Here is a 14423-nt window from a genome sequence, read left to right as displayed (position 1 = left end):
TTTCCATGCTCCAATTAAATGCTTTGCTTTTCATAAGGTTGGTGTTGAGTTCTTTATGGGCACTTAGAAGAATTACAAAGGATTGCACCTCATTGCCACCCAGATTTCTAATCTCCTATGAGGGTATTCACACTTCATTTTGAATCTCCTATGACAAATCTGTTCACACTTGTAGGTTGAAGGTACCTTTTCAATAATTTGTTGTCACGTGCATATATGAATTGTAAACACCAAATTTTGTCTCTTTTCTTATACCTAAGAATTTTGTTTTACAAGTGCTATGTCATTTTACAAACGCGCTTTCTGTCCCATGAACACTGCTCAATCAAAAGCACCAACAAAGTGACCTAAACTACAAAGTGACTTAAATCACTTCGTAGCCACCAAATTTCCTGGTATCTTTTGTATATTGGATTTGCTCCTCAGCAATGATTCTAGGGTCTGTCAGTTGTAGAAGAAAGGAATGAAAAAAATTCCAGAAAGTATAGAATAAGAACAATAAACAAAGAGTAGCCGAACCATTTGTTGAAGTTTAAATGAGTTGGAGTAGTACATTACTTAGAAAAGGATAACATGTGTGTGTGATTGAGAATATCTAATTTATAACATTACAATCCTTTATTTTGTCAATATCTTTTTTTTTAAATATAAGTTTTGTAAGGGTGAGTCTCTCCCTTTAAAACTTCACTAATCATACTACTAAAACATGGGATTACTAATTCATCAAATAATCACTTTAAATAAAAACATACAATTAAATTGAATATTTCCCAAAATTCAAAATTTCACTATAGTTATGAATCAAGGTTATTTATACTAAAATAAATTAATTTCAATCAATTTATTAATTAATTCTATTTTATATTTAATACAAAACATTTCATGCATCTAATACAATACTAATCCCATATTCTTCAAGCAAATTTTATTTTCATTATTATGTAATTCTACATATAAGTACTCTAGGTATTGTTGGTCTTTAATATATCGCCAACATGTCTCCCTAGTCATGAAGTTTTTACACAAGTATGAATAAAGTGACATTATCTTATGACATTATTCATCTTTTTTCATGACCTACCATAAATAAATTTAATTTGTTATCAATCCATTTCAATCTCATAAAGTCATTTCACTACTCAAACAAATTTTGGATCTTACTTAACACATATACACAATAAATTTTCCAACAAAAATCCACTGGTATAAAGACTCAATTCTAACTTCCCTAAAATCTAAAACAATAAACAAACAATATCAACAATCAATATAATCAATAATTCAAGTTTTATAATCTCCATTCAAAAGTTTTGTTGAAGATCAGTCATCTTTTGACTCAGTTTAATTAGTATAAATCTTCATCAATTTTATTTAAATTTTTTAAATTGAAATCATTTAGAATTATTGTCTAATAAAGAATAAGTAACAAAACAGAATTCTGACCCAATATAATAATAAAATTATTTTATTTATAAATTTTTCTTCAAACTTTCGATTGATTGAGGTGATTTTTAAATCTAATCTTAGTTTTTCATAATTAGTATATGTACTGATAGGTCAAAACCGAGAGGTTAAGCCGAAAGCTAATACCGAAATAACCTCTCGGCTATAACTATAAATATATTGTGCTGATAGGCAAAAATCGAGAGGTTAGGCCGAAAGCTAAATATCAAAATAACCTCTCGATTATTGAAATAAAATTAAAACATATATATATATATATATATATATATATATATATCAAGACCCAAATTACATAAGAAACCTATATCAGGGGGTGCGTAAATAATAAAATGGTGTAGAAAGAAAGTCCAAAGGTAAAGTGAAAAGCCCATTAAGAAAACTCTATAAATAGGAGATCAACATGAGAGGTAAGCAAGAGTGAATTTTATCTGATGAACATTACATCGTTTCTGACTTTGGCATCGGAGCGACTTGCAGGTACACCCCCCCATCTGTGGGAAGGAGAAGCCGAGAGCACCTAGCTGAGCGAGAAGCCGAGAGCACCCAACGAGAGGAGAGGTCCAGAGCATCCAGCCCACGAAGAGACTAAGAGAGTCCAGCCCAAGATTAGAAGATTTGTATAAGAGTTAAATCTTGTCAACCTGATTCCAGTATTCTCGGTCCTTGTTGTAAGAACATTTTGGCGTCCACCGTGGGGCCGAGAAGTAGTTGAAAAAGGTTGAAAACAAGATGGATCAAAGAGGAGAACAAGGTGGAGAACAGGAAGACAATGTTAACATGCCAATGGCCATGTTGGTACAACTACAAAGAGAATTTGAGATGTTAAAAAAGAATAATGAAGAAGAATTAAGTATGTTGAGAGCCGAAAACGCACATATGAGGAGAAAATTACAAGAGGAAACAGTTTTGAATTCATCCTTTGAAACTGTTCAGCCTAGAGCACAAATGAATGAAAGACTCCACCACAACGAAAGTTCCCAAACCAAGAGAAGATTGCTTGAAAACTCTGGGGTTTTTGCAGGAGCATCTTCCAGAAAGCATTCGTTCTATGATGTTATAGTTGATACTCCACTACTTGACAATTGGAAAAATTTGACCATTGACAAATATGATGGAAGTACAGACCCTGATGAACACATTGCAATATATACCACTCAGATCAGCTTATATACGTAGAATGATGCTATTATGTGCAGGGTGTTCCCTACAACGCTGAAAGGAGCAGCATTGAGTTGGTTCACGCGTCTCCCACCTTTGAGCGTTGATTGTTTCGATACATTGGTAGAAAAGTTTGGTGCTCAATTTGCGACTAGTCGCCCTCATCATTTAACATCAATCGCCTTGGTAAACATAAGACAAGAGAAGGGAGAGTCATTAAGAACGTTCATGGAACGCTTTGGAAAGGTCGCCTTGGGTATTCGAAATCTCAGCCCAGATGTTACCATGCATCATATGATAACAACGTTAAAACCGGGACCATTTGCCGATAGCCTTTGCAAAAAACCTGCAACTAATTTGGATGAACTAAGGCAGCAAGCATCAAAATTTATGCAGATGGAAGAACTAAGAGAGTTCCAAAACCAGGTGAGGCTTGATGGAGGTGAGAAGAAGGTGATAGAAAGAGAAAACGGACCTATGGTCAGAAGAGCCCGAGAAGAGTTTAGAAGCCGAAAATTCCAACAATATACACCTTTGAATACAAACAGAGCAAGAGTTTTACAAGAAGTCATGGCAGCTGAAACAATACCACCACCAAGAAAAGTAAGAACACTAGAAAGAGCTTATCACACCAAGCATTGTGAGTATCATAAAAATCATGGTCATCATACGGAAGAATGCATTCTGTTTCCACCTCTTGTTGCTTCTTCTCCAAACTCATCTCTTGTAATTGCAAAGACAAAGCGACATTTTTATCCTTACTCTCGGCAAGTTCACTCTTTAACTTTTCAAACTCGGCAAGTGACACGCAGCTACCATTCTTTGCTTTCACCATCTTTCCAATCAAAAGAGTTCTACTCGAAAGTTCGATAATAGAATCAGCTAAAGAAGAAGCACTCTCAACTTTCAACATATTATAAGACGACTCAGTAAAGGAAGTTTGGACAAACTTAGCATATTTGGTAGAACCACCAAAAATAGATTCAGGAAGAGGTTCCGTTGAGCCACCTTCACAATGACGATGGCGCCGAGAAGAGGAATGTGATTTTTTGCTACTTCTAGCACGTTTCTTGGACCTCCTTGAAGGTCCAACATCATGATCATCCTTCGCAGGTTCAGCAACTTCAATACGAGAAAGAGGTTCCACAATTCCTACCTCCACTACCGGGTTGACCACATTTTTACGCCGAGGAGTAACATCACCAGCTCTGTTAAGAAGCTTTGTAAAGTATGAACGACCTTTCGGATTTGTGGTCGTCATTAAAGCTGAAAATCAATGAAAAATTTAGCAAAGTTAAAAATCTCATGCTACTAAACAACAGAAAATCGAAACAATTACATACCAATGAGATCCTCTTGTGGACTTTTTGAAGTATACAATTGTAGTAAAGCGCGAGTGGGAATTCGATACGAGATGCGACCAAAAACTTCAATAACATGACGATCAACAACATTCATTGAGTGGCAAGACCACGAATTGAACTTTAATGGATCTTGTGTCCAATACAAAGGAAATTTCGGAATGTCTCCATCAAAAAAATATTCTCTTCCTTCAGGCTCTATTAAGATCTTGAAAAAACTCCCCTTAAAATCCTTATACGATGACGTAAAGGGTTTAAGAAAACAAATATCCGGCTTACTAATCAGAGACAACCAACTTGGTCGTTTACCTGGCCGAGAACTATAATAATACAAAAAAGATTTGGGGCTGGGAGAAAGTGACAATAATTTACACAAAATGCTAAATGCTTGCATTGCCGCCCAACCATTAGGATGAAGCTGGGTAGGAGCAATATTAAGAATACCCATTTAAAAATCATTCAAGGGCAACCGAATATGAAGGTCCCTAAAGAAACAAGCATAAAAATAAAAAAATTCATTACTATCACCCTCTCGACCATGACAGACATTATCAATATCACCCACACGCCGAAAAGAAATTATATCATTCTCAACATCAGAATAATAAATCTGCGAATTAGACACAAAATTACGAAGCTCATTAGCAGAGCGATACCGAGAGAAGAAGTCTCGAACCTTAGAATTAACCCAGTTGTAACCTGGACGAAGTTTCTTCTTTGGAGAAATCATTGTGACTCTTTCGGCAACAGCCACTGTAGCAGCTTCACTTGAATCTTTCATACAAGAAAGAGTAGCAGAAGAAGATTTTGATTCAAGATCTTCTTCTCCTCGTACCACTCGACCGGTAGATTCACCACCCGCGCTTGAAAAACCACTCAGACCATCAGAACTAGAGGAAGATTTCGAGATAGACATTGTTACCTTTAGAGGAAGAAGAAAGCTCCAAACGTCGTAGCTCTCCACAAACAAAAACAAACACGTATGAAATGATAAACAATTTGAAGGGGGAACCTATTTATAAACAAAACAAACCCTAGATACTGAAAAGTCACAAGCCCTTCCAAGCCGTTCAAAAAATTATTCATCTGAGGGTTCAAATAATACCAATGTCAAATCATTCAATAAACACGGTAAACGAGGCATTTAAAACATCAAATCATATTTTGAAATTCTCACATTATATCAGACATAAACAATTTTTTATTATTTTTAACCAAAAAAAATTATCAAAATCTTTATGCCTAGGGGGCCAGTGTACTGATAGGTCAAAACTGAGAGGTTAAGCCGAAAGCTAATACCGAAATAACCTCTCGGCTATAACTATAAATATATTGTGCTGATAGGCAAAAACCGAGAGGTTAGGCCGAAAGCTAAATATCAAAATAACCTCTCGATTATTGAAATAAAATTAAAACATATATATATATATATATATATATATCAAGACCCAAATTACATAAGAAACCTATATCAGGGGGTGCGTAAATAATAAAATGGTGTAGAAAGAAAGTCCAAAGGTAAAGTGAAAAGCCCATTAAGAAAACTCTATAAATAGGAGATCAACATGAGAGGTAAGCAAGAGTGAATTTTATCTGATGAACATTACATCGTTTCTGACTTTGGCATCGGAGCGACTTGCAGGTACACCCCCCCATCTGTGGGAAGGAGAAGCCGAGAGCACCTAGCTGAGCGAGAAGCCGAGAGCACCTAGCTAAACGAGAAGCCGAGAGCACCCAACGAGAGGAGAGGTCCAGAGCATCCAGCCCACGAAGAGACTAAGAGAGTCCAGCCCAAGATTAGAAGATTTGTTTAAGAGTTAAATCTTGTCAACCTGATTCCAGTATTCTCGATCCTTGTTGTAAGAACAGTATATAATACACGTATAAATATAGATCCAAATAGGGTAAATTGTAATAATGAAATTTTTTTATCATTACAATGGGAAATTGGGGGGTTTGGAATGACTCCTCTTGCCTCGAGAATCTTAAGTTACACAATAATTAAATTAGAAAAACTCAATATGAAGAGTCATAAAACTAAATTGGTAGAATTATTTTCTCTTAAGCTTTGTGTTGGTGTATTAGCCGAATCCTGTAAGGAGATTAGCCTTGGTCCATTTGCTTTTATTTCTACTAATTGACACACCTATCGGAAACTTGGCCCAACACCTTAATGGATTCAATTTTGTAAAATTTTCTACTTATTGGCCCCAAACTACTAATTCTAATTATGTGTATTAATATTTTTATTTTCATTCTAACATGAACACAATTTATTAAAGTATTTACATCATATACTAAAGCATCCAAGACTTTACTAAAATAATTTTAATTCAAAATTTTGAAAATTACTTGTGTGTATCACTTAGAAAAATATAAATTAATTTTGTGAATTACTACAAAATTAAATATATTAAATTAATAATTATAATTATAATTATTAGTAGTATAATTTACAAAAAAATATATAGGATGTTACATAGGGTGACAAAATATGCTAGTTTGACTTATTTTAACTTTGATTGCTGATTTGTCAAAACCTGCGAGGATACAAATAAATTTGTTGTAACCTAAATCGTACATCTACATATGTCACATTGTAAAAGAATTTCTCCTCACTTTCTCAATACTTAATGTTTTAATCTACATAATTGAGAATATCACTGAAGTAAGAAAATCTCTATCATACCATGTGTTCCTTTACTTAATACTTACAATTAGAACCAAAATCAACATACCCTCCATAGGTATGTGACTCAACCAATCTAATTTCAATATATCATTCATCATTTAAATATATTCTTATGTTTTTCTTATTAGAAGCATTTTAACAAAAAAAAAATATATCATTCAAAACAACATAATATAATAACAATCATTATTACCTTAAATTCTTGAACCAATAATGACTTAAACCCAAACCATTCAAATTCATACATATATAATTCAAATGGTGTACAAATTCCAAACATTATACTACAGAAAATTTATGATATATTATTTCACAATCAATTCATTCCATCCACCTTATTTTTAATATAAAAATCTAATAATTTTCATAATCTACATATAATAAAATTCACTTAATTTATACCACATCATCCTCATCCTTAATAATTCAACAATTTCTTAGAAGAAAACATTCAAACTTTATATAAAATATGATCATTGAACATACAAACACTTAAAGTTAACTTAAAACTTATTTAAGGGAGCAGGAAGATGTCATTTGAGCAATATCACATCACTTAAGTGATATTCTCTAGTGAAATAAAGTCTATTTCTGGAATTCCTCGATTGAGTTGTGATTCATCGCTCAAGCTATATTGACTTCCTTGCTTGAGCTACAGTTCCTCGCTCAAGTATATGGTTTGACAACTTTTGGATTCATATCGCTTGAGTGAGAATTTCTCGCTTTACTGAGAATCAACCTTAGAAAAAAAAATGTTATTTTCTGCTATGTTTTTGCTTGAGTGAAGACTCTATTACTTAAGCAAGAAAGATTGTTTGAGCAAAAAATGCATTGCTTGATCAAAAACACAACTAAGACTAACTCAAGCTCTTAACCTCATTTTCTCTTGAACAAAGAAGACTAGAGAAAAATATCATAAGAAAACATTTAATTAACAAAACCAAAATTTAACTAAATATATTTTATCAATTGAAAAAAAAAAACTTAAGAAGTTTACCATACCCTGCAACACCCATTTCAAATGTTTATAACTTTAACCATTACAACTCAAACATTTCTAAAATTTCACAAAAAAACTTACTACATTAGTTATACTTTTTTAACCAATTTAAAATAACCAAATTCTAAGTATCCTTACACATATTTCATATTTATGACATTTTAACTCAATTTGACCATATAGCTCAAAATATAATTCAATGCAAACATAACTCCAAACACAAAGCAATTTAATAGATTGTATTTCATTGTTTTAGCAAGTATTAAAATTCGTACAAATATATAATCTCCAAGATAAATCCATTTGATCATTCCCATTACATTTCAAATTTCAAGAACAAAATTCAAAAGTAAAGTTATCTCTTGAATCCTAATTCATTCGTCCTTGAAATTATTCAATTTAGTCAAATTTCAATCAAAATTAATTCCTCCAAAATACATGCAAAGCACAATAATATTCTAAACATAGCAAAATATTATAGCTACTCCAAAGAAAGCTTCACTAAGTCATAATTTTAACACACAAAGCTCTAATCTACTAAAAAAAAAAATCCTGATAGTCAAACTGAAAGTACCACTATGATCTTAGGGTAGAAATTCATCTTTGCCAATAAAACTACACCTGCAAACACATATCCATAGGCACATAAACCACTTAACACATATCCATTTATCCTTTTCAAATACAAAAAATCACAAAATTACAAAAATGACATACTCAATCTAAACAAATTACAAAGAAATATCATTCCGAATTATAAGTATTAAGTCTCAATATCTAAAATGTTAATATGATCACACTACTAATTATGTCTTAACTAATTTTATAATAAAATAATAAAAAGTCTTTAACTAAGTAACAAAACAATGATATACTAACAATGATCAAACACAACTAGTTATGTTTCACAATTTTTTATGTTTCCATTTCCTTTAAAAAGACAACAAGAAAATTGAGAAAACAAACTGCAATAATTTTCATAATTTTTTTTTCAAAGTGAAGAACTACATGCTCATATATTTTAAGGATAAATTTATGTACTGGTTTTGAAGATTTAAGAAATGATAAGTACTTCAAATGTTATTTTCTAAGATTTTTTTTAGAATTTAAAATAATTAACTAGGACATAGTTAATTTACTATATATTTTATTTGGTAATAATAAAATGTAAACAGAAGAATAGGGTCCAACAAAAAGAAAAATGAAGAGAGAAGTAAAGTGAAAGGGAGTAGAAACCCTAGAGTGAGACAGAGGAAAGAGAGAGCGATGAGAAGAACTGTTCTGAGAAATGCAACTCTGTTTACTCGCAACCTTCTTCGTTCCGCCCCTGCACTCGCCGCTTCAACTCCTCTGCGGCCAAAACTTTTCTGCTCCAATGGAACTCCCCCGCCGGTTCCCCAAAACCCCGATGACGTCGACAACAAAGGTACGTATCCCTCTCTCTCATCAATCGTACCATTCTAGCACAGCCGTTTGACACATTGGATTTGCGTTGGCAGAGCTCAAGAGCCGGATCGAGAGCTACATGAAGGGCGACGAGCAGGTGCTGCCGTCGATCATGGAGGCGATTCTGCAGCGGAAGCTGTCGGGGAAGCACGAGGAGACGGACGACGAGCTGATGGAGGAGTTCCGCGCGCGACCCCTAGATAACGTCGAAGACCAGGGTTTTGAGTCTGATTTCGAGGACATGCACGAAACCGACGAGGAGATCGATGATTTGTACAACGCCAGGGATGTGGTGATGAAGAGGATGGTGCAGGACGAGTACTTCAACATGGACGCTAAAAAGTGGGATGACATTGTTGAGGATGGGATCAAGCACGGTTTTCTTAAGGACACCAAGGAATGCGAGGAGATTCTAGAGGACATGCTCAGCTGGGACAAACTCCTCCCTGGTTCGTTCACCATTCTCAATTCCGTTGCTCTTATTCTTTGTGATTGTGAATAATGCAAAGACCTAAGTATATGGCGATTAGGCAGTGTGGAACTAGAAATGTTATCCCCAACAAGTTAATATTTTTATATTTCTTCATGATAGTTTAGCACCTCGTTGCCGTTGTAATTAAGCTGGGTGTTTGGCAGTACAATCTGGTAGGAGCAAAACATAATACCAAATGTCCATCAACTAGAGTAATCAATAGTTTTTTCTTATTCAACGTCCTCCCTCTCCTTATCTGCTTGCTTACTCAAAGTCTCAACTGCCTCTACTTCTTGTTCCATGTATCTTGCTTGCTCTCAAGAATGTCTTTGCCACTTTGGCAACATCCTGATTCATTTCAAGTACACTACCAGTCACTTCCCCTACCATTGTGATTCATTTTTCAACCTGAATCCCATGAGCAAGTAAGCTGATCACCCTGTTTGTGTGCTCCTGAACATTTTTCAACACGTGCAGCTTCCTACTGAGCATTTTTTATGGGTGTTGGAACATCACTAAGATGAGTCATCTTGCTGGATTCACCTCCCTTCATAGCCAATTTTAGACCTAGGTAATAAACATTAAACCCAACATCTAAATGCAATAGTCAAAAATCTAGACAAAGCTAAAGTTTCAAGTGCTCAATTAAAATAAAGGAAGATGCTCAATTAAGATGTGTCAAGATCCAGCACCCAAAAGATAATTCTTCCACATGATGAAAAAAAGTAGACTGTCTCGAGAAGAAAATGTTTCTAGTTGACCACTATACATTGCTAACATCTAAACTTAGATTCTCGAGTAACTGGCTGAGCCAATAACGTACCTAACGTAGTGATAAATCCCATTAATAAATGGGGTCCAAGAGAGAGTCCATCTATTCCGAATCTCCAATAAAAGTAAAAAAAATGGATCCAGTTATAATTTTCTGTCAATTGGATTAGTGGATCATCCAATTCGAAATGATAACAAAATACATAAGCTATTAGAAGGAGATCTATGAAACATATACAATAAGTATACCATTTAATGGTCTTATTTCCTTTATGGGGAAATAAGACAATTAAAGAACCTCCGACTATTGGCAAAACTACAACTGTTGTTTAAACCAAGGAAAATCATCCGTGATAAAAATAAGATATACTTAGACTTCAAAAACCCGGTTATCATTGTGTTTTCCTACTATAATTGGATTATTAATCCATATAATGAAAGTTTGCATTAAAGATTTTCATAATCTATCAAGGTGAACTCTAATTTGGACTAGAAAACTGGTCAAGAACACTTAACTAATTGTGTTTAAATTTTATTTAAATCAAAGTTGGGTGAATCACGTCCTTTTACCTCAGTTACTTGTTGACATGTCTCAGTTTTTTTCATTTATTTGACTGTTAGTGATATACCCTTGTGTAGTGAGTAGTAAATAAGGGTACAGAAGAATGTAAGGGATTATACTACGTAAGTATCTCCCGTCACTGTTACTCTGTTGTTGGCTAGTCAGTTCACTTTTAAAGGATTGGTAGATTTCACTAGAATGCTAGATCTTGTTATGTTTTGTGCTTGACATTTTTTGCAAGTTCCAGCAGAATTCATGACCATGAATTTCTGTTTGCATTTGAAATGATTAATTTAAACGTGTTCATATATAGTCAGGTTTAGAAGTGGTTAATATTGTATTTCTGCTGATTTTTCTTTGGCTTAATGTCTTATGATAGATGATATAAAACAGAAGGTGGAAATAAAATTTAATGAGCTAGGGGACACGTGTGAAAGAGGAGAACTTGAACCTGAAGAAGCTTATGAACAATTTAAGAAGTTTGAGGATGAGATGGTAGCAGAATACATGAAGATAATGGAAAAAGAAGAGGTCCCACAGTTTGATGATACTGCTGTGCCGGATAAGAAAAAGGACTTGGATGATCCACCAGGTGAAGGTCCAATTTTGCGGTGGCAAACTCGGGTAGTCTTTGCTCCTGGCGGTGATGCTTGGCATCCGAAAAACCGGAAAGTGAAACTTTCTGTTACCGTGAAGGAGCTAGGGCTTTCAAAATATCAATTTCGCCGTCTCAGAGAATTGGTTGGAAAGCGTTATCATCCAGGGAGAGACGAGCTTACAATAACTAGTGAGAGGTAAAGTCCTATCTTCGAAAAAAATCATTCATGTATCATTTGATCTTGCAGACTTGGGTATGGATCTTAGTTCACTTGAATCAGCCACAAATGTGTTCAAAATTTTATTTTCTATATTTTTAAGGTATGAACATCGAGAAGAAAACAGAAAAGACTGCTTAAGGACACTTCTCTCTCTCATTGAGGAGGCAGGAAAAGCTAATAAATTAGTAGATGATGCCCGGGCTTCATATGTAAAGGAGAGGCTCCGTGCCAATCCAGCATTCATGGAGAGGTTGCATGCGAAGTGCATGCGGTTGCGTGAATCTAATCAGCTTACTGCATGAAGCTGACTTCTGGTGTATGAATTTTTGAACATTCACCTGTCATAATTTTGTATTGCTCCCAGATTTTAGTTTCTTTCATCTTTATTTTTTACATCGGAGTCTTATCACGGGTTCCAGTTGCGGAAACAAGCTCTCTCTGCCTAGATGAGGCTTCATACTGATCCTTCCTAGACCCCACAATGGTAGGAGACTCATGCCTGATCTCTGTATTTAGTGCTTGAATAACGTATAATATTTACTTCTATCAGATACTGTATGCTAGTGTTATGCTTTTGAGGAGTAACACTGATCATAGATAAGGCTGGGAATTAAACTCCAATTTTTTTATCAGACTTTCTCATTGGCATCCTTTAGGAACTAAGGATCACTATTTCCTTTGGAGGACAAAAGTACGTGTAATTTAGCAATATGGACTCAAAAGGGTGGGGTGTATAAGCAAATATGGGATGCCACTGCATATCTAAACTGGGCTTGAATTTTCGTAATTTTCACAAGTATAATAGAATTTTATACTTATATATAATTTAAATTTTGTTAATATTTATTTTACAAGAAAAATTTCAAAATCATTAATATCAAATTATAAGTAAACAAACTTATTTTCCTTAAACCTTTTTTAAATCAATAACAAATTTGGTGAAACAATTTAACAACAAATAATATATAAGAAAACATGTTTAATATTTTTAATTAAAATAATTATTTCTTAAAATACATTTAATGCATACATTTTGGACCTTATAACTTTCTTTATTTCACATTATGCATTATGCATTTCTTTCTAAAGTGTTGATGCATGCAATTATGAAATCTATTTAATTTTCAATTTGAAGTCAAATTTAATTTTGAATTTTGAACAGTGAAATTGCAAATAAAATGTTTTATTACACTAATTTAAAAACTATAATGTCAATTTTGGTTCATTGATTTGTTAAAAATGAAAAGTTAGATTGGTTGAAATGATTTGATGAGTGTAAGGAGAATTGGATATGAATCCTGTTATCTATTTCCTCCTTAATCAAAAGCATAAGTGTGATTTCACTTTCTTAATTTATTTGTCGGGGAGGAAGAATCCACTCATACCTTGTTTTCTATTATAAAATATTCATACTATTTATATTATTTGGATTTAAACAAATTCTAATTCTCAATTCTCTACTACGTCTAGCGGATAAAATGTTTTTAGGAACACGTAAATTAAAATTCTCTTTTTCTTTTTTTAAAGTTATCTTTTGATTTCTTGTACTTGTAATGTATTTATCAAAATCTTTCTTATTAGCAAGATTTTTTTCTGAGTATATATATATATATATATATATATATATATATATATATATATTTATCAATTTTGCGTTTATTCTAATGAATTAATGAAACATCTATTGTTTTATACTTAAAAATAATAATAATTTTTTCTAGATAAAGGAACTGGTTGGATAAGAATTTTTTTTAATCTTTAATTTTTATTTTTCCTTAAGCCTGGAAGAGTGAAATTGTTCTGATTCTGAAATCATCATAATATCTAGACCTAGTTCTCCTATCTTTTAACAGATGCTATAGTCTTTTTCTTAAATTTGTCAATCTAACAAGAAGAGAATATACTTTGACATTGTTAAACATTTTTTGACCTAAGAAACGTTTCCAGTTTAAATGTAAAGTAAGAAAAAATCTTACTAAAATATGAAGTTCTGTCTCCATATTGTTCTTGTTTTTTCTCTCTCTTTATAACATTACTATTTTTTTCACTCTACAGAATTGATATGAATATATTCGTGGTTTCACAGGGAGAATTGGAGATTTATTTGATAGTAGTTGAATATGGGATAAAGAAATGATTATGAATTATGAATTTGTATTGAGGAGAATAGTGAAAAAGACAGTTACAGAATTTCCATTAATAATTGATATATAAAAGGAATGATGATTCAGTTGATAGCTTTTGTATAGTTTTTTTCCAACCAATCACATCTAAATAATTAAGATAGAAATGAAAAGAAGAGATGCGGCAAAACCACTCACACAAAAAGTCTTTTGTGGTGACACTCCAACCACTCAACACTAAATACTCAACTAATTATTACTACTTTCAAATATTCCCTATAATCCAATAAACCAACTTACTAACTAGTGGCAAAGCGGGCCAACCCTGCGGTCGGTCTCTTAGTAAAAAGTAAAAAAAGTGGGTGCGCGTTCAACTTTTTAACTCTCGCTGGTGTAATCAGTAGTTCGTCCGGATCAACAGCGTAACGGGACTGACTTGTTAGTCTAAAAAAAAATTGTGTGTTGAGTTGTTTTTAACAATAATAATTTGAATTAAAAAAAATATTAATATTTTTGAATTAACTATGTTAACGTGTTTATATTTAATATTTTTGAT

General features: G+C 33.2%; 1 protein-coding gene across 1 annotated transcript; it reads left to right on the top strand.

Annotated features, from left to right (window-relative positions):
- The first annotated feature begins 8849 nt into the window (after window positions 1-8849).
- On the top strand, window positions 8850-12376 carry LOC137811629 (Ribosomal protein S24/S35). Its single transcript, XM_068613432.2, has 4 exons — window positions 8850-9101; window positions 9175-9570; window positions 11306-11720; window positions 11845-12376. Exons 1-4 carry the CDS (start codon window positions 8942-8944, stop codon window positions 12044-12046), a joined length of 1173 nt encoding a protein of 390 aa, XP_068469533.1. The 5' UTR covers window positions 8850-8941; the 3' UTR covers window positions 12047-12376.
- Window positions 12377-14423: the final 2047 nt, after the last annotated feature.

This window comes from Phaseolus vulgaris, chromosome 2, assembly GCF_051622355.1.
Source record: "Phaseolus vulgaris cultivar YP4 chromosome 2, ASM5162235v1, whole genome shotgun sequence".
Taxonomy (NCBI): domain Eukaryota; kingdom Viridiplantae; phylum Streptophyta; class Magnoliopsida; order Fabales; family Fabaceae; genus Phaseolus; species Phaseolus vulgaris.
This window is presented reverse-complemented; position numbering and strand designations above follow the sequence as displayed.